This window comes from Gadus morhua, chromosome 22 (assembly GCF_902167405.1).
Source record: "Gadus morhua chromosome 22, gadMor3.0, whole genome shotgun sequence".
NCBI lineage: Eukaryota > Metazoa > Chordata > Actinopteri > Gadiformes > Gadidae > Gadus > Gadus morhua.
Window position 1 is genome coordinate 3,560,040 of NC_044069.1, and position 18,233 is coordinate 3,578,272.

Below are 18,233 nucleotides of genomic sequence, written 5' to 3' on the forward strand. Positions count from 1 at the left end.
CACACACACACACACACACACACACACACACACACACACACACACACACACACATACAACATATAGATACAAACCATATGCAGACACACACGATGGATACAAACCATTTATATACACGCACACATCATAGGTAGCCTATACACCATATAGATACACACACACCATAGACACAAGCCATATAGATGCACACCATAAAGATCAACGCACCAAATAGACGCACACCAAAGATTAACTTAATATAGATACAAACTATATAGATACCCCCCCCCCACACACACACACACACACACACACACACACACACACACACACACACACACACACACACACACACACACACACACACACACACACACACACACACACACACACTAGACACACTCCATACAGTTCTGGTCACTAAATACTACTCCTCCTTCTCTCTTCTCCTTCTCCCCTCTAATCCTTTTCTCCTCTCCTTCCTCCCTTCTCCGTCTCTCTTCCACACATATCACATTTTTATTGCCTCTAGTCAAGAGAATAGATTTGGGTGGGGATTTCTAAGTTTCATAAACATCATATGCTTTATTGTGCATGCAAACTTTTTCATAATGCTTTATCTAAATAAACGAATTACGCGGTTTATTATAGCTTTAAATATCGACCTGACTGCTATGCTGCTTATCCCCAAACATCTAAAGTTCCATTCAATTTTTCGCAGAGTAAAATGAATAAAGTGAGGCAGACCTTACACACATATTTATTTCTTTATTTCTTTATTTCAAGGATAGCCCCTTGAGATGTATCATCTCATTTTCGAGGGGGTCCTTACAATAATGACAAATAATACAATGAAAGTAAAAAGTAAATTATAAACATAAATTCAAACACATAAGCACAAGGACAAACGCACGCACACTCACACACACACACACACACACACACACACACACACACACACACACACACACACACACACTCACACACCCACACACCCACACACACTCCAACAATGCTCCCTATAGCTACCCCCCCCCTTCCCACCCCCTACCAGCCAGTATTACACAGAGTACAATCAAATATATTAATATACATTACATACAATAAATACATTTTCTTGCATGCACAAGTAGAATATACAGTACATATTTCAACCCAGATACACACATGTAAATAGTATAGTGGACAAAAGGAAAGCAGGTATGAGTAGAATGAGTCCTAGAGAGAAAAGGTAAGATAGATCAGAAACAAGAGCAGGATGTTTTATAATGCAAAACTAAAGATGATTTGAAGATATGGAAAGAAGTAATAGACCTAAGTGAGGAGGGAAGGTTGTTCCAATCTGATGGAGCTTTGAATTTGAATGCCCGACGACCAATTTCTTTCCTGATTCTAGGTTTAACTAGAAACAGGTGGTCCATGTGCCGTAGGCTGTATTGAGAAGTTAGAGGGATTAAGAGTTGTTTCAAATATGAAGGGAAATTGAGATGGATGCATTTGAATGTAAGTATTGACCAATGGAATTGCCTTCTGGAATTAGGGGCAAGCCAGTTCAGGGATATATACACACACACACACACACACACACACACACACACACACACACACGCACGGATCTGACTGGGGATAGGATAGGTATGGAAGTAAATCTGTGCCATCGGATTTTGAAAATAAAAAGCCATTGAATTCTAAGCACTGAATATGTATGCATTGAAATGAATTTTGGATTTTTTGCCTCTGAATGTAACTCAATAAATCATATTCAGCTTTATTTTTCAATGTTAAAAATGTCTAAATCAAATATTCAACGTTAAAAAATTCAACGTAAATATTTTTGAATTTTCATGCCATATTCAATGTCAGAAAATTCAATGTCAGAAAATTCAGTGTTAACATCCGGGGACCCAAGGAATAGCAATCGATCCTGGATGCTCGATCGCGGTCAAGCAATTAGGAGAGCGGGAATAAGAGCGTCACTCGATTCTTCTTTCTTGATATGAAAAGTTAATTCTAAACAGCATTTTACACAGTAGCCTATATTAGGAAATGCTCAAAGGTAAATCAACGTCATTAAACACTGACTAGCTTTTTATGGGGAGCGAAGCCACCGAAAAGTGTGACCCTAGGGGGCGCTGTTGCCCATTTTCTGCAAAATACACATGAAGTCGAAACATCCCCAAGCTTAAAACCTAACGTTTGTATCGTCATCGAAAACTCGGATTGAGGGTCATATTGAGGTTATCATATTCGGGGCTAATTAAATAACATCCGAGGCTTTAGCCCCGAACAAAACAGCAGAGTGACGCCGCTGACCTCATCCACCATCCCAACCGCAACAAACTCTGGGGACGTTGAGAGTCCAGACGACGCCATGTAGGAAATCCTCATAGTGAATCAGTCAGTCAGTCAGTCAGTCAGTCAGTCAGTCAGTCAGTCAGTCAGTCAGTCAGTCAGACAGACAGACAGACAGACAGACAGACAGACAGACAGACAGACAGACAGACAGACAGACAGACAGACAGACAGACAGACAGACAGACAGACAGACAGACAGGTTAAAGGTGCGTTCATGGTCCTGGTGACGCTCACGCTTACGCGTGTTCCCGACAGCGACCGTTCATGTGCACTGCGTTGGGTATCGAAATCTACTTCACAGCAGGTTTTTTTTATCCGATAAAAAGCAGTCAGAACTAAACAGAACTTAGCAGGATCAGTTTCAAGTTCGAATGCCTTTATTTCCTTGTAGCCTATCACCTACTAGCTTTTATTTAAGAGAAGCACATCGTATTGCCACTGTGTGGAAGGCTACACATGCCCTTATCCAGAGCTGGTTTACCAGTACACAACGTTTAAAACTGAGCAAAGTCGATGCCAACAGACGGTTACAACGTCAATCTCTAGTAAAGAATGTGATATGATGGTTGATTCTTTTATATTGAGTAAAACTTTCCTGTTCCGTCATGTTCATGAGCGTCACTAGTAAACCATACGTCATCAACTGGGCAAGTCTTGGGCAAATCTGGCCCCAGTTGCTGAACGGAAGCAGAATCATAAGAGCGGCATGAGGTGTCGTTCACGAGAACTTTCCGACATCGCGAAAATGATTTCCCCATAATTCCCAGCGATGTGAACGCGCCATAATACTGTACATCCCAGCAAACAGACAGGTATATGGCCCCTCCCCCTGTCCTATGGCTCCGCCCCCTGGCCGTACAGGTAATGTGGGACCCTTTCGTTTATCTAAAAACATGATTTAATCTTAATTATTAATTATTTTGATTCTAAATTCAACAGGAAATTGGCGGGAACCCTCAGGTTGGATTTGTTTGTACAACCTACTAATGGTTAAACAAGAAGAGTGGAAATGGGATTAAAAGTATATTTAAACAGAATCACTCCAAACTGAAGTTTAATGTTTAGTAGCGATAATAGATTATATTTATTTGATTCATGAACAACATCATCAAATGAATATTCAAAGTCAATGATTAATCATGTTGTGGATTAATTGGTCGTATTTGGGATGATAAGCGAATGGTTTTCAGTTTTACAAGGAAATCAACTAAATGTCTTCTATTCAGGGACCAGAAACAAACCTTTTGAAACGTTTAAATAAAACTATTGAATAATAGTCAACTATTGATTAATAGTCAACTATGGAATAATAGTTTTGAACAGGAAAAACTTGAGTCAGTCTTACCTGAGGACACACCGTGACCAAAGACCAACAGCAGCAGCCCTCTTAGCGCCTTCATATCGATGTATTCAGAAGAACAGCTCGATGAGATTATCCACAGAGACGTGACTTCGACTCGAACATCAGACGGACTGATGCTCACACACTGTTACAGCGACCAAGTTTCATGTAACCCTTAATGAATTGTTCTTACAATATTATGTTCAGCTGGCTTAAATATATATTCAGCATTACATCATTTTCAACAATGTTCAGATATACATAATGTTCACTTATACATAACGTTCAGAAAGATATAACGTTCGTTTATATATAATGTTCACCATATTTTTTAGCTATATCTAATCTTCATCCATATATATGATTAGATGTATACAGTTCAGCTAAATGTGTGTTGATATGTGTGTTTATGAATGTGTGGTTTAATGTGTGTGTGTGTGTGTGTGTGTGTGTGTGTGTGTGTGTGTGTGTGTGTGTGTGTGTGTGTGTGTGTGTGTGTGTGTGTGTGTGTGTGTGTGTGTGTGTGTGTGTGTTTTGTCAAGACATCTGATATCAGGACGCTAGTGGAGGAAGATCATCAAAGATATGAACTCTGGTCACACTAAGCCCAATAACTTCACTAAATGAAAGGACATAACCTATAAACAGAGTATATTGCGAATATTTTCTGATTTTTTGGGGGGATTATATTGACCAAATAACCCCAAACAAGAATACAGCGATTTTTACATTTGGATGATTAAAAAAAACGTTAGTATTTAATCCAATTTACATTTTTTGGTAAAAATACAAAAAAACCGAATCATGCTAGAGCAGTCTAGCTCGATCTAATTGATATACAATTTTTACGGATAAATGGTTGTTATCAAGATAAAGTTAAGTATGAATGTTATTGTTATTAAGCAAATATATCATCTTTAGTTAGCTGAAGTCCCAAGCCTGTTTGTAAGGATTATAAATGAACTGCAATCCACTCCATCCTGGTTTAGGAAGCTGAACGTGAGAAGCCTCTTCATGATTTAACTACAAACCTAAACAGCAAGAAAGTACAAGTCAGCATTAAACATTAAACACATTATCAATGTGATGTTGTACTGTTGATCTATTAGTGTATATTAACAGTATACTCATATTACTGTGATGACGTACTGTCATCACAGTAATATAGTACTATTACTATTGCTGTGATAATGTAGGCTGCAAATAAATATAACTGTGAACATATGAGTCTGAATAAGTATTGTAAAGTGGTAAAGTACTGACTGTGGTCAGAGGTTGGGCCTCAGGAGCCGGATTCTGCCCCTCAGTGTTCTCAGAGCTGGTGTCAGAACCTGGGAAGTATCAGAATGGGAGGAGTCATGAGCTAGATGTATCTAGATCTATAGAGCTGTATGGTCCAGTGACCTAGATGTATCTAGATCTATAGAGCTGTATAGTCCAGTGAGCTAGATGTATCTAGATCTATAGAGCTGTATAGTCCAGTGAGCTAGATGTATCTAGATCTATAGAGCTGTATAGTCCAGTGAGCTGGATGTATCTAGATCTATAGAGCTGTATAGTCCAGTGAGCTAGATGTATCTAGATCTATAGAGCTGTATAGTCCAGTGAGCTAGATGTATCTTAATCTATAGAGCTGAATAGTCCAGTGAATTTTACTCACCAACTGGTTTGTGTCGCTTGTCTGAATCTAAGGATCAAGAGAAATGTTTAGCGTTGTAACAGTGGTGAATATCCTCATGTTATTATACTTTCAGGGTGCACTCATACTAGGCCATCTGGCCATGGCCGTGGCCGTTTTCACACCTAACCGTGCTCAAATCTGCCAGTGTGAGTGTGGCCAGTCTGGCCAGGCCAGGCCAACTTGGCCACTTGGGAGAGGTGTGCTGCTATGGTACGGGCCGCTACGGTACAGATGCTAATGAGCCGGCATGCGCACACGCACGGCTACGCAACCTGAGCTGGATAACGTATAGTCCATGCGACGACCACGGACATAATAAAGGTGACGAGCCTTCTTTCCCATTAAACGGTAAACATATATCCAAATAAGCAACAGACTCAGCAAAGTGCGAACTGTGTTCTCTGTGTTGTTGTCCATTGTTGTTAAAACTCTGACTGGCGGCAGACTTTATTATGGTCCATGCAGCGGACGCTTGGCGATGACGTGTTACTTACGACGTGATGACGTATGTACAAGAGCCTACCGTGGCCAGGCCACAGTTGCGACAGCCAATGGCCACGGCCAGATGGCCTAGTGTGAGAGCAGGCCAGAGAACAATGGGGCCATTTGAGCACGGTTAGGTGTGAAAACGGCCAACAGCCACGGCCAGATGGCCTAGTGTGAGTGCACCCTCATATTCTTAATGCCACACCGTCACTGTGGAAATTGGAGGAGGTTCATCATTCAGAGGTGGAGAGGTTTCTACCACCAGACCACTAGTGGGTGAAGAGTACTAATCAGAGGAAGGGGACAGGAAGTAGGGGCAGGTGGAGGTCAGGTGTCATTCCTCCTAGAGAGTTTGATCCTCTCACCGTTCCTCTTCTTGTACAGAAGGACTCCGACAACAGCAGCAGCAGCGAGGAGGAGAACAACGAACCCAATGATGATGGGGATGGTGATGCCACTCTTGTACACTGAAGGTACATCAAACAAATACAATCAGTTGTGTAATAAATAGATGTTGGACAGAGACCCTCCCCCATCCATCCCTCCATCATTGAACCACATGTCAACGGTCACGTGATGCTACACACACGACTAACACAACGTCAGTGTAACTATTCCTCTAGAATCTGTTCTGGAGCTCAGGGTCACTCTGGGACTGATCTGAGCCTAGCCCTATTCATAGAACTCATTTACCCACAATCCACCGTGTTCTGCTGCAGTGAGCTACTCCTGAGAGCTGTGTGTTTACCCAGTAGCTTCAGCAGTGTCCAGGTACACCTGGCAGTGGTTGTGATGAGGTCAGGTGGAGGTGGTGAGACATGTGTTCCCCACCTCCATCCCCTCCAACACCAGTCTTACCCGAGTTGGTCCTGATGAGGGCGGTGTCCAGGGGGGTGGAGATGTCCTCGATGCCTTTCAGCTGGACCACACACTCGTACCTCCCCCAGTCCTCCTGTGGGACGGCCGTGAGGTTGAGGTCCACGCTGACCTGGAAGGTCCCGTCGTGGTTGGGGAGGACCTCCCCGGGGTCCACCTGCTCATGGAGCTCCTGGCCGTCTCTCCTCCAGAACATCACCACCCTGTCAGGGTAGAAGCCTGTAGCATGGCACACCACTGGGGAGGAGGGGCTTCTCTGGAGCAGAGACACCCGCGGACGCTCTGGAGAGAGAGAGAGAAGGAGAGAGGGGGTGAGAGAGAGAGCGAAAGAGAGAGAGAGAGAGAGAGAGAGAGAGAGAGAGAGAGAGAGAGAGAGAGAGAGAGAGAGAGAGGGAGAGGGAGACGGAGGGAGAGAGAGGGAGAGGGAGAGGGAGAGAGAGAGAGAGAGAGAGAGGGAAGGAGAGAGTGGGGGGCTGAGGGAGAGAGAGCGAGGGGGGGACAGGGAGAGAGAGCGAGGGATAGTGTGGGGCGAGAGAGGGGGGAGAGGGATAGGGAGCGAGGGGGGCAGAGGAAGAGAGAGAGACGTGAGTCTTTCAACACTCACCAGGTCATGTGACTCTACCTGTTCTCTGCAGAGTGCTCTTCCCATAGGACAGCTGCTTCTTCAGCCAATCAACACACTTTTCGGTGAGGAAGTACTTATCAAAGTGTAATCCCGCTTTTTCCTGATCCCATCTCTGTTTAGTGGGGACAGCCTGACGTACTGGAGCGACCCAGGTCAGGGTCTTCAGGTCCAACGCTATGAAGTCCTCTCCATCATAACCATACTGGTTATAACCATCAGTAGAATCATCCTCGTCATCCCACTCACAACCATACATCCTCTGAACAATGTGGGCACCTGAGAGAGAGAGAGAGAGAGAGAGAGAGAGAGAGAGAGAGAGAGAGAGAGAGAGAGAGAGAGAGAGAGAATTGTGTGGAGATAGAGAGAGAGGGGAGAGAATAGGGAGAGAGAGAATAGAGTGAGAGAAGGAGAAAGAGAAGAGAAAGAGAAGCATAGAGAGAGAGAGAGAGAGAGAGAGAGAGAGAGAGAGAGAGAGAGAGAGAGAGAGAGAGAGAGAGAGAGAGAGAGAGAGAGAGAGAAATGGAAGGAGGGAAAAGAGAAAGATTGAGATTAGATGTATTTCATTTTTCATTAACATCAAATACACACATACATCACAACACAAACCATGTGAACATTATTATAACAATAACTAAAATTAATAAATAGATGAAAAAAAAAAGACCAGCCAGAGCTCTACACCGCCCTAACCCACCCTCAACCCCTTCATCTGACCAGCAGATGAGTGGAGCTGATACAGCTAGACCGCTAGCTATCTTTGTTGTTTTCTTTTCATCTTGGATAAGCTTTGTCTGATTCATTCCTTGACGGACCGAGCTGTGTCCGTACTTTGCTGTGAAATCGTTGTCTGTGGAACTTCTCAGGTTCTCCGATGGAGGATACATAAAGGAGGCTTTCCTCAGCAGTTCAGAGGTTATCTTTAACGGATGAACAAACAAAGACACAGTCACCTCCAGGATTAAATTTAATTGTATTTGTATTTTGGAGTTGGCCATTTTGTCATGTTAACTACAAACTTTTAGAATAATGTTCATTGATTTATGAGATGAGACATATCCAGCAGTAGATAATACTGTGAAAAAATAGTATTGATTTAATATTGGGATTCTGGACACTCAAGATCACACACTACAGGCCTTGGTATCTTCTTAAACGTATATACAAACATTGATTACAACTACACTGAGTACTGCTACATTGCGTAATACTACACTGTTTACTGCCACACTGACTATGTGTATGTGCGTGCGTGAGTGCATGCTTATGTGTGTGTGTGTGTGTGTTTTTAGGAGCAGGGTTCGAATTACGGGGGGGTTTGGGGGGGTCTGACCCCCTCCAATGGGATTTGGACCCCCAAAAATTGTGTATAACGACAGTTTGGGGGGTACTGAAATATTTACGAGAAGTAGTATTTCTCAATCTGTGCTCATCATGCAAGGAATAGGGGAGTTCAAACACCCCTACAGTGGACTGTACCATTTCTGTGCCTTCAGCATCTTTGGACTTTTGTTACTTGACATCACTCGACTATTGCTCCATTACGAAACACCGGCGGCACTGGCAGCGATGCAGGTTATGTGTGTTCGTCGCTACCAATAGAGCTGCGAGGAGAGCTACGGTATCAAGGTGAAGGTTCCTAATGAGTTGTGAAAAAATGCAAGTCAACTAGTTTTGTAGCTCATGAACAAACAAATTAGATTGAGTCACTTGATGTTTGTCATTTCTTTCCTCCGTGGTATTAGCCTACTGTCCTACTTTCAGTCCAAAATAATATATTGCTTTATAGTTATAGTGATGTGATGTACGTCTTTTTTTTTCAGTTAGGGGAGTATGCAAATTGATTTTTGAGGGCTTTCTAATGACGCCATCGCCCACTCAGTGGAAATGCTGACCCCTCCCGAAGCTGGTGGGGTAATTCGAACACTGGTTAGGAGCATGGTGAAACTTTATTCTGTGGTTAAATTATGGATATCTATATGTGAGAGGTCAGACATTAGATAAACGTACTTCCTGTCTGGTTAAAGCGCTTCTTCAGATCCAGAATGAAGGCTTTGAGTCTCTGCTGGGCACCCAGAGCCTCTCCAGTGTTCGTCTCCAGGTCACCTGGATGATCTCTGTAGAACTGGTCCATCCAGGCCTGTTTCAGCACTATTCCCTGGATGTTGCTGTCATAATACCCAAGCTGAACTCCATCCACCATCGCAACAGCAACAAACTCTGGGAAGGTTGGGAGTCCAGAGGAAGCCGTGTAGAAATACTGCAGAGAGTGAAGCACTGTAGACAGACAGACAGACAGGTTAATACGGTACATCACTGTAGACAGACAGACAGACAGACAGGTTAATACGGTACATCACTGTAGACAGACAGACAGGTTAAGATTTTACATTACTGTAGAAAGACAGACAGAGAGAGAGACGGACATAGGGTTAATACATTTCATTACTATAGACAGGCAGACATGTCACTACTGTCCATCCTTCTAGACAGAAAGGCACATGGCCCCTCCCCCTGCTCTATGGCTCCGCCCCCTGGCCGTCCAGTGGGGTATTCCACGAACGGAGGTTTAACAAACACAGAGTTAACGCTGAACTCTAGGTTGATTGACCCTGTGCCAACTGAACCAGAGCTGTCGGTTCCACTGCACGGGTTATGCACGCCTCATGCCCACTGCACCGTCCGTCAAAGGACGTCGGAAGGCGTGGCTGACGGATAGGGGAGGTTCCCAGGGTCGTCAGAGTCCGAGTTGTGTCACAGTGCTTACATTTGCATACGTGTTCTGTTGGATGACGGATCCGCCGCTGCCGAAAAAGGTGAAATTGTTCAACTTTTTGACGGAGCCTTCTGCGCACGGATCCACAATGCATTGCGCGTCCGTCCCCCTACAAAGTCAATGGAGATCAGTCAACGGACGGAGGTAGTGGGCACGAGGCGTTACCCTACATGCCCACTACCTCCGTCAGTCAACGGACGTGGGAAGGCGTGGCTGACTGATGGGGGAGCAGTCTTTGCAGAGGCATCCGTCAGCCAATCAAATCGCTTCGCCGGGTTCTTCCCGCTACTTCCTGCTTGTTGCGATGCAAGATGACCCGCTTTCCCGCTTTCCAGTATCGTCAGAGCCCGAGTCGCGTCACAGTGCTTACATTTGCGATCTGATTGGATGACGGATCCGTCGCTGCCGAGAAAGTTGAACATTTTTCAACTTCTTGACTGAGCCGAAGGCTCCAACGGAACGGACGGATCCACAATGCATTGCGCGTCCGTCCCCATTCAAAGTCAATGGGGATCAGTCAACGGACGGAGGCGAAACAGGCCGCTTATTTCAATGAAAAGGAACTCCATGTTCTCCTGTAGAGCTATGAAGAGGAGGAGGACATTATCACAAGAAAAGGGAACGCTAAAGCCTCTGCAACCCGGAGAACCAAAGCCTGGCAGCAGATCGCTGACCTCGTAAATGCGTTAGTTACATGTCAAAAGCATGATCCTTAATATTTGAGCCATGAATATATGAATATCCCAGTTAAGCATTCTTAACGTTCCTACCACATAACCCTTTTCTTCTAAAAAAATATGTAGGGAGAGTGGGGTAAAGTGAGACATTTTTTACATTTGCTCCCCTCTAAGCAAGCTAAAATTACATATCAGTCAAATTTACACATTTCCCATTAATTCAGGATGTTTCCTATCAATGGAAATTATCAGAATGTATTCAGGACGAAGGGCAGTGAAAATATGATTGTTTTATAAAAAGTGGTCTTGTGTCTCACTTTACCCCATCTTATGGGTAAACTGAGACAGACCAGCGAAATCAAGGGGGTAAAGTGAATCAGCTGTGGGTAAACTGATCCACTTACTTTATCCACACTGAAACTACCATAACATCACATGTTGTAACAGTTAGAATCCTGTCAGCTCCTGTGTTTGGTTGCAAAGTTAAATATGACAAAGTCACCCAGGGACAGATCTGTGTTTCCTGGATCACTTCTCTCATCCTCAGAGCTCTCTTCGTCAGACACATCATCAAGTGGGACAGGGACATCACCCTCCTCAGAGCTGCTAACTACTATTTAGCTTTTTCCCTGCCGGTTTCTTTTGACTTTCTTTATAAGCCTTTTCAATTGCCTGCCTCTCAGGAGTATCAGTTATGATGGCTGTCTTCACACGCTTTCGTTTGGTTTGTGTTCTGGGGGAAAATTTGGGAAGTGGTACGATTTCGCGAGGAGACACATACCCAGGTCGGTTGGGAACACGTGGCACATCTGTCAGCTGGTGGGGCACAGCCATGTGGACCATCTGCAGCGGGTGGACCAGCTGCAGTGGGTGGACCATCCGGATCATCTGCAGTGGCAGGCTGCAGCTCAGGGTTTGGCCGGTCTGACACCATGGATGGTGCAAACGCTCCATCAGGGAAAATGTCTCGGTTATATGGGAAAATCCCATTGGACCTAAATCCAGAAGTGATGTTGCGTGGTGTCACTGCTGACATGAAGGCCTCGTTCACAGGTCCTGCAATCTGGTAGATGGAGACTGTTTTTCCAGGGTTAGATCTCATCCACCCATCAAGAGCTTGGCTGTATTGGGTCTTGAACGGGCCATACAGGGTCACGTCGAGAGGCTGCATGCGATGGGATGTGTGGGGAGGGAGAGTGAGCAGAACAATACCGTTGCTCTTGGCTATTTCTACTGCTTTGAGTGAGATGTGAGCCTTAAGATTATCCAGGATAAGCAGCATGGGACGGTCAGGGGTGCAGTTAGTGTGCTGTATCAGGTGATCAAGGAACTCAGGCCAGGTGTCTTCATTCATCCATCCCGTTCTGGTGGAGGTACTTTTGGCTCCTGGAGGTGCTCCTATCATGAGGTAGTCCTTAAACTTAACTCTGGGGAAGACAAACTAAGTGAGACCCTGTCTCACTTTACCCCGCAGCATTTGTCTCACTTTCCCCCACCACCACCATTTTAGAAAAAACGACCTCTCTTAGTAATTCAGGCTAATCTTCAGCTAGCATGATTACATGGTTTTATATGTTGGTAGTTCATCAACATGTATGATATAAGTTTTTCTACCTGAATCAATTAGCTTTGGCACAACAGTTGATTAAGTTGACAGCAAGAAAATTTACTTTTACATGCAAAAAAAAATATTTTTGTGAAAAAAAACATGCTTTCCACAGCACCAGGAGGTTCTCTCCCTCATGGCCAAGGGGAAATGGAAGGGGCTTGAAAACATAATGGTCACATGACCACAAATGTGTACCATTGCCTAGATACAGGGGGTGTCTCACATTACCCAATGTCTCACATTACCCGGTTTATACTCCAATGGTTCCCAAGCGGTCAGCGGATCAAGTAAAAATGAAGTATAAAAACAAACAAACTGGTAAGCTTTTCCCACAATAGTATTGGTATAAATTTAAATAAACACTTTTTTTAAGCCAATCGTGAAAAGGCCGACAGTCGGCAGACTGGATCTGGCCCTCAAATTGTCTTGACCCCGGTGGAGGAGCTGTTAATAGACATAAATTCAGGGCGCCCTAGCATGGAGGGGGTACCTGGAGGTATCTACCTCCTCAGAGAGTCAGGGGCCATGTGAGGGTACCCCACTGGTTGAATGTAGGTTTTTGTGTTTTTCTTGTATTTTAGATTTTGTTTGCCTTCGAAGTAACACATGCAAACCGTGTGCGTGCAACAGTGCATTTGTTCCAAATGTTTCTTTTTTTTGGAAGATGGACTAGTGCAGGCCTATTCAACTAGCGGCCCATGGGCCAAATGCGGCCCCTCTTAATTTTTTTCTGGCCCGTAAAAGGTTGCATGCAAAAAAATAATAAAATAAAGGAGAAACATAGTTGCATGCAAATCAGGTTTCTGTATGTAGCCGGTGATACTAGCCAGTATCAGTACCCCACAATCAGGAACTGGCATCACTTATTCTGACAATGTTGGGCTCAACCGATACGTGTGAGTCTAGCTTTTCTCATATGAATGACATTAGAACAAGGGCACTTTGCTCCATGACCTATGAGAAGCTGCATGAGTGTCTCAGGATGAGCCAAACTAGGCAAACAAGGCAGTGCAATCTTTCTCACAGAATCACTGGCTCAAAATGTCTCATATGTGCAGTAGTTCTGTTTTGTGATGATTCAAACAACATTGTTGAATTCTAAATACGTGTCCAAAACATGTGAGAACAAAATCTTTTATAATGATAAGATTAAAAGTGAAGAAGGAAGGAATGCGACTGACAAGTTAATTCCATGTAGTAGTAGGCCTACTATATTAAGTTAACACTACTTTTAAGTACGATTTGTTTGTAGCATTTCATTCACGTAGTTTTACTCTGTGTGGCCCATGAACCCCCAGTGGTTTTCCTTTTCGGCCCACTTGTTAAGGAGGTTGAATAGCCCTGGACTAGTGCTTGTAATGAAGCCGCCGGCTACGATCGAACATTCTCCAGTGGATGCAAGTCCGTTAGGACTATTTTATACTTTCTGTTGTAAGCGCCTCTCGGCATAGTACTCAGCCAATATTGCTCGTTGTATGATAGGAGCTGGGTTACGTTTCAAAATTAAAGTGCATATTGGAAGTTAATGTTTTTAAAAATATTTATACATAACATTCTCTGAAAATTGCTCGTTGAAATTAAAATGCAGGATTTTATCAGTTTAAAAAAGTATATCGGCAAAAAATCCAGTTTTAAAGTGACTATTTTGAGCAAGGCTTCAAAAACCGTTGTTTTTTTATGTGATACGTCAAACGCGTCATATTACGTAGGAATTGGTAGACGCGGTCGCTGTTGCTGCCTGCCTGCCTCAGCTCTATGCGTAGTTGTGAGTAGTTACCGCAGTGAGGGGTCTTGTATTCCCCCCCCCCCTGTGGTTTTTGGGTTTTTCTAATCGACGAGATGAGGTTTTGTATCTGTGGGGGTTGTTCCAACTCCGACCTCCTGTCCGACCATCTCCGAAGCGATTTCACAGTTTCCCCGATCGGAGAAAGGATGGAGCAGGCTTTCGAGCCTGCAAACCCTCACGTTAGTTGTACTCACTCGTTCTCCAGTAGGGGCATACACACGACCTCTTTGACGCCAGGGTTGTTGGCCTTTTCACTGGAGCAGCGCTGAAGGTCCCAGGTGGCCAGGCGCACCGCGGCCCGGCCGTCCCGTGGGCCCGGGGCCGGTGCCATGCGGGGCCGCAGGGACACCATCTGCGTGGGTCCTCCCGGCGGGAGGTCGAGGTCATCGCTCCGGAGGCTGAACGAGGTTGGGACCGACCCGTGTAGGTCAGCCCGCCGTTGGTATTGGTGGACAGAGTTCTTGAGCGCTCCACAAACACCTGGAAACGGATCTTGTCCAGTAGGGAGCAGTTTATGTGATCAACCCGAACCAGGTCCTCGATGCTCTTGAACGGACCGTGTTGGGTCCGATAGGCGACAATGTACCGGGCGATTTTCTCCGTGATGCCGCGGATGCTCATGAGCTGCGGCGGGGTGGCGGTGTTGATGTTCATGCCGCTGCAGGAGGACATATGCTCCGGGTCTCTCCGCAGGGAGGACGGGAAGTGCTGCGACGAACTGGTCCTACTCGACACGCAGATCTCCACTTTAATAATCTCCAGTTTGGTGGCGCCTTTCCCACTCACCAGCGCTGGGTCCTCCACCTTCTTGAAGCCCCCGATGCAGTCCCGGTACTCCACGATGCTCCGCGCCACGGGGCGGTTGACACCGGGCAGGGTCATGAGCTCTTCCTCCGTGGCCGTGTTGATGTTCAGCCGCTCCTGGTTCACCATAATTCTCCTGACACCACAACTCTATCTCCCTCCTATTGCCATGGTGTCTCCCCCTTTTAGGTGGTTGCTGTTCTCCCTCACGGCTAGCTGGCTCAAAATTGTACGGAAGTGGTCCGAAACTGTTATCCATTGCTGTTATGTTGCCTATGTAGTCTATGTTGATTAGAACGTCCGTCTACCAATTCCTACGTCACGCTCGAAAAAGAGCGTTTGAGATGCGGAAGTAAAATTGTATCACAAAAACGGCTCAAGATGCCACTTGTAGTGTAGATTTATTAATAAAAACTAAATAATCGTGTATTCGAATTTTTTTCCTATGTGATTCTTCACTGCAGTATCTAACTTCCAATACGCACTTTAACCTGCGCAAAACCTGCTCCGACCAGGTTTGATCATGTAGTAGGCTCACATACCGTGTTCATTTTGGAACGGAAAACAAAAGGGTTACCGCAAACCCTGGGTTAACTTACCCGGTTATGTGATAAAACGCGGCTTTACGGAATACCCCACATGCTGACATAAATAATAAACAATTATTGAAATAACGAACCTATTTCAATGTTTTTAAGTAGCCTATTTGTGAATTTCTGTATATCATTGGAAGGATAATAATTAATAATATAATAATTATATTTCATAATAATATATTGATATTATTGTCCAAAACATGGACAGGATATCGAGGCGTAGTCGTGGTGGGGAGGGGTTGCAGTTCGGTGGTCTGAGGATCTCGTCACTGCTTTTTGCAGATGATGTGGTCCTCATTGGATCATCGGCCTGTGACCTTCAGCACTCACTGGATCGGCTGGCGGCCGAGTGTGAAGCGGCTGGGATGAGGATCAGCACCGCTAAATCTGAGGCCATGACTCTTAGCAGGAAACCGGTGGATTGCTTACTCCGGGTAGGAAATGAGTCCTTAGCCCAAGTGAAGGAGTTCAAGTACCTCGGGGTCTTGCTCGCGAGTGAGGGTACTAAGGAGCGTGAGATTGGCCGGAGAATCGGAGCAGCGGGGGCGGTATTGCATTCGCTTTACCGCACCGTTGTAACGAAAAGAGAGCTGAGCCGCAAGGCAAAGCTCTCGATCTACCGGTCGATCTTCGTTCCTATCCTCACCTATGGTCATGAGGGTTGGGTGATGACCGAAAGGACGAGATCGCGGGTGCAAGCGGCCGAGATGAGTTTTCTCAGAAGGGTGGCTGGCGTCTCCCTTAGGGATAGGGTGGGAAGCTCAGCCATCCGTGAGGAACTCGGATTAGAGCCGCTGCTCCTTTACTTAGAAAGGAGTCAGCTGAGGTGGTTCGGGCATCTGGTAAGGATGCCCACTGGGCGCCTTCCTTGGGAGGTGTTTCAGGCACGTCCAGTGGGGAGGAGACCTCGGGGAAGACCCAGGACTAGGTGGAGAGATTTTGGCCCAATCCCGTTTCTTTGCTCACTGTCTCAACCCTACATCTCAACCCTAACCCTCATTGCTCATGCTCATTGCTACCCCTCATTGCTACCCCTAACCGATCCCCTTGCAAATGGGACAACCCTACCCTGTGACGTCATCATGGCCTCCCCGTGCCCCCTAGCAGATCAGTCCACCCAGGGGTGGACTGGTCCCGGTGGGCCGTTGACCCAATGTGGGCCGGTCCGGTCCGCTATGTTTTGTTTTTTACTCTCTCTCTAAATTGGGGCTAGCAGTGTGTGGCCAGCCTCGACACATATTATTGGTCTATGTTTGTCATTGTCAATCAATCATGGGCTGACAGGCTCAGAGAGCCCTGACAGTGCTGTCAATCACAACACAAACCAGGGTGGGCTGGACCTCATGGCATGGGCCGGAGTCGCGGGAGTCGGGACGGAGCTGAACATGGATAAACGTAAGAAACGCCCGGGTGGCGCTGAAAGACTGCGACTCTCTGGAGGGGGAAGCTGCTAAATGTTCAAAGTTTACAGACCTATTTGGTGCCGGGGTCAACACCCCAGCTGGTGGTGCTGCACCGGGAGACGAGCGAGTGGAGGCATATATGCTATGTAACGTTAGCCTGGGGCTAGCTAGGCTACATTTTGAGACATGTCCAAAACAAAACGTTTTTACATTGAATGTGATGTGACCTAATTAACTGAGTACTTGTGACAACATATTAGCCCAGAGTTGAAGGGCTGTGACTGTTGGTAGTTGTGGTTGATTTTGTTTAAATATGCCGGATTGTGATATTATGGGTTATTATTGTTCAGATGATTTAGCTAAGGTAGCTAACAGCTTCTAACGTCAGCAGTCTCTTGTTGCCATAGCATCAGTAAACATTGACATGGACTAATGAGCTGTAAATGGAGATGCAGAATCATCATCAAAGTATCTCACAGAATACAAGTAAACCTATAGGAAATAATTCGTTTAAATTGCAATATTTGCCATTGAATTTATTGTAATCTTTCAATTAATTTATTGTTTACTGAGGTGATGACTGTTTCATGTGTTGAGAGGAATGCAATATTCAAGATTCAAGATTCAAAAAGCTTTATTGTCTAGTATGTTGCCATACTAGAAAATTGTCTTTTGACTGAAGGCTTGGATGTGTGTGTGTGTGTGTGTGTGTGTGTGTGTGTGTGTGTGTGTGTGTGTGTGTGTGTGTGTGTGTGTGTGTGTGTGTGTGTGTGTGTGTGTGTGTGTGTGTGTGTGTGCCACCTTGCCTTGGCCCCTTTCTGAATTGCAGCCTGTAAAGGGTTTAGCAAGATATGAAGGAAGAAACACAAGAAGAATCCAACCCAACAAGATGACTCATTGACGAGAAATGAAGGAAGAAAATAACCCTGTCTATTAGAGAACAACGCAACAGTACAAACGTGATATATATATTTTTTCTCTGTTCTGTTTTAAAGATCGAATGAGGTGGGCCCCATACATATCTTCGCCTTGGGCCCCCAATTTGCTAAATCCGCCACTGGTTAACGTACACGGATTCCCTCCTAACTGTAGTTTAATGTTTGGTTCTGATAATAGATTGTACATTTGGGAACGACATCATCAAACCAGTGCACTGGTTTCGTTCTCACAGTTCGAATCCAGAATAAATGTTCTTACATTAGTTTAAATACTCACAGTAAAAGCTGAATCATGTTGTGGAT

General features: G+C 45.0%; 2 protein-coding genes across 5 annotated transcripts in view; both read right to left on the minus strand.

Moving 5' to 3' along the window:
- Positions 1–18,233, minus strand: part of LOC115535454 (major histocompatibility complex class I-related gene protein) — a 62,838-nt gene that overhangs the window by 44,293 nt on the left and 312 nt on the right. Inside the window, exon 1 of one of the 4 annotated variants that reach the window (XM_030346690.1) lies at positions 3,680–3,823. The exons of the other annotated variants lie outside the window; for them this stretch is intronic. Coding sequence (XP_030202550.1) covers positions 3,680–3,734 — 55 coding nt within the window. The 5' untranslated portion in view covers positions 3,735–3,823. Of the gene's footprint in view, positions 1–3,679; positions 3,824–18,233 lie in introns of those variants that run through there. 4 annotated transcript variants of the gene reach the window in all.
- LOC115535440 (major histocompatibility complex class I-related gene protein) overlaps positions 4,103–18,233 on the minus strand; it is a 35,548-nt gene continuing 21,417 nt past the window's right edge. The window contains exons 4-9 of the mRNA XM_030346646.1: positions 7,342–7,620; positions 6,702–7,001; positions 6,209–6,310; positions 5,337–5,363; positions 4,940–5,007; positions 4,103–4,699 (exon numbers count right to left, since the gene is read on the minus strand). Of these exons, the coding sequence (XP_030202506.1) occupies positions 4,598–4,699; positions 4,940–5,007; positions 5,337–5,363; positions 6,209–6,310; positions 6,702–7,001; positions 7,342–7,620 (878 nt within the window). The 3' untranslated portion in view covers positions 4,103–4,597. The remainder of the gene's footprint in view (positions 4,700–4,939; positions 5,008–5,336; positions 5,364–6,208; positions 6,311–6,701; positions 7,002–7,341; positions 7,621–18,233) is intronic.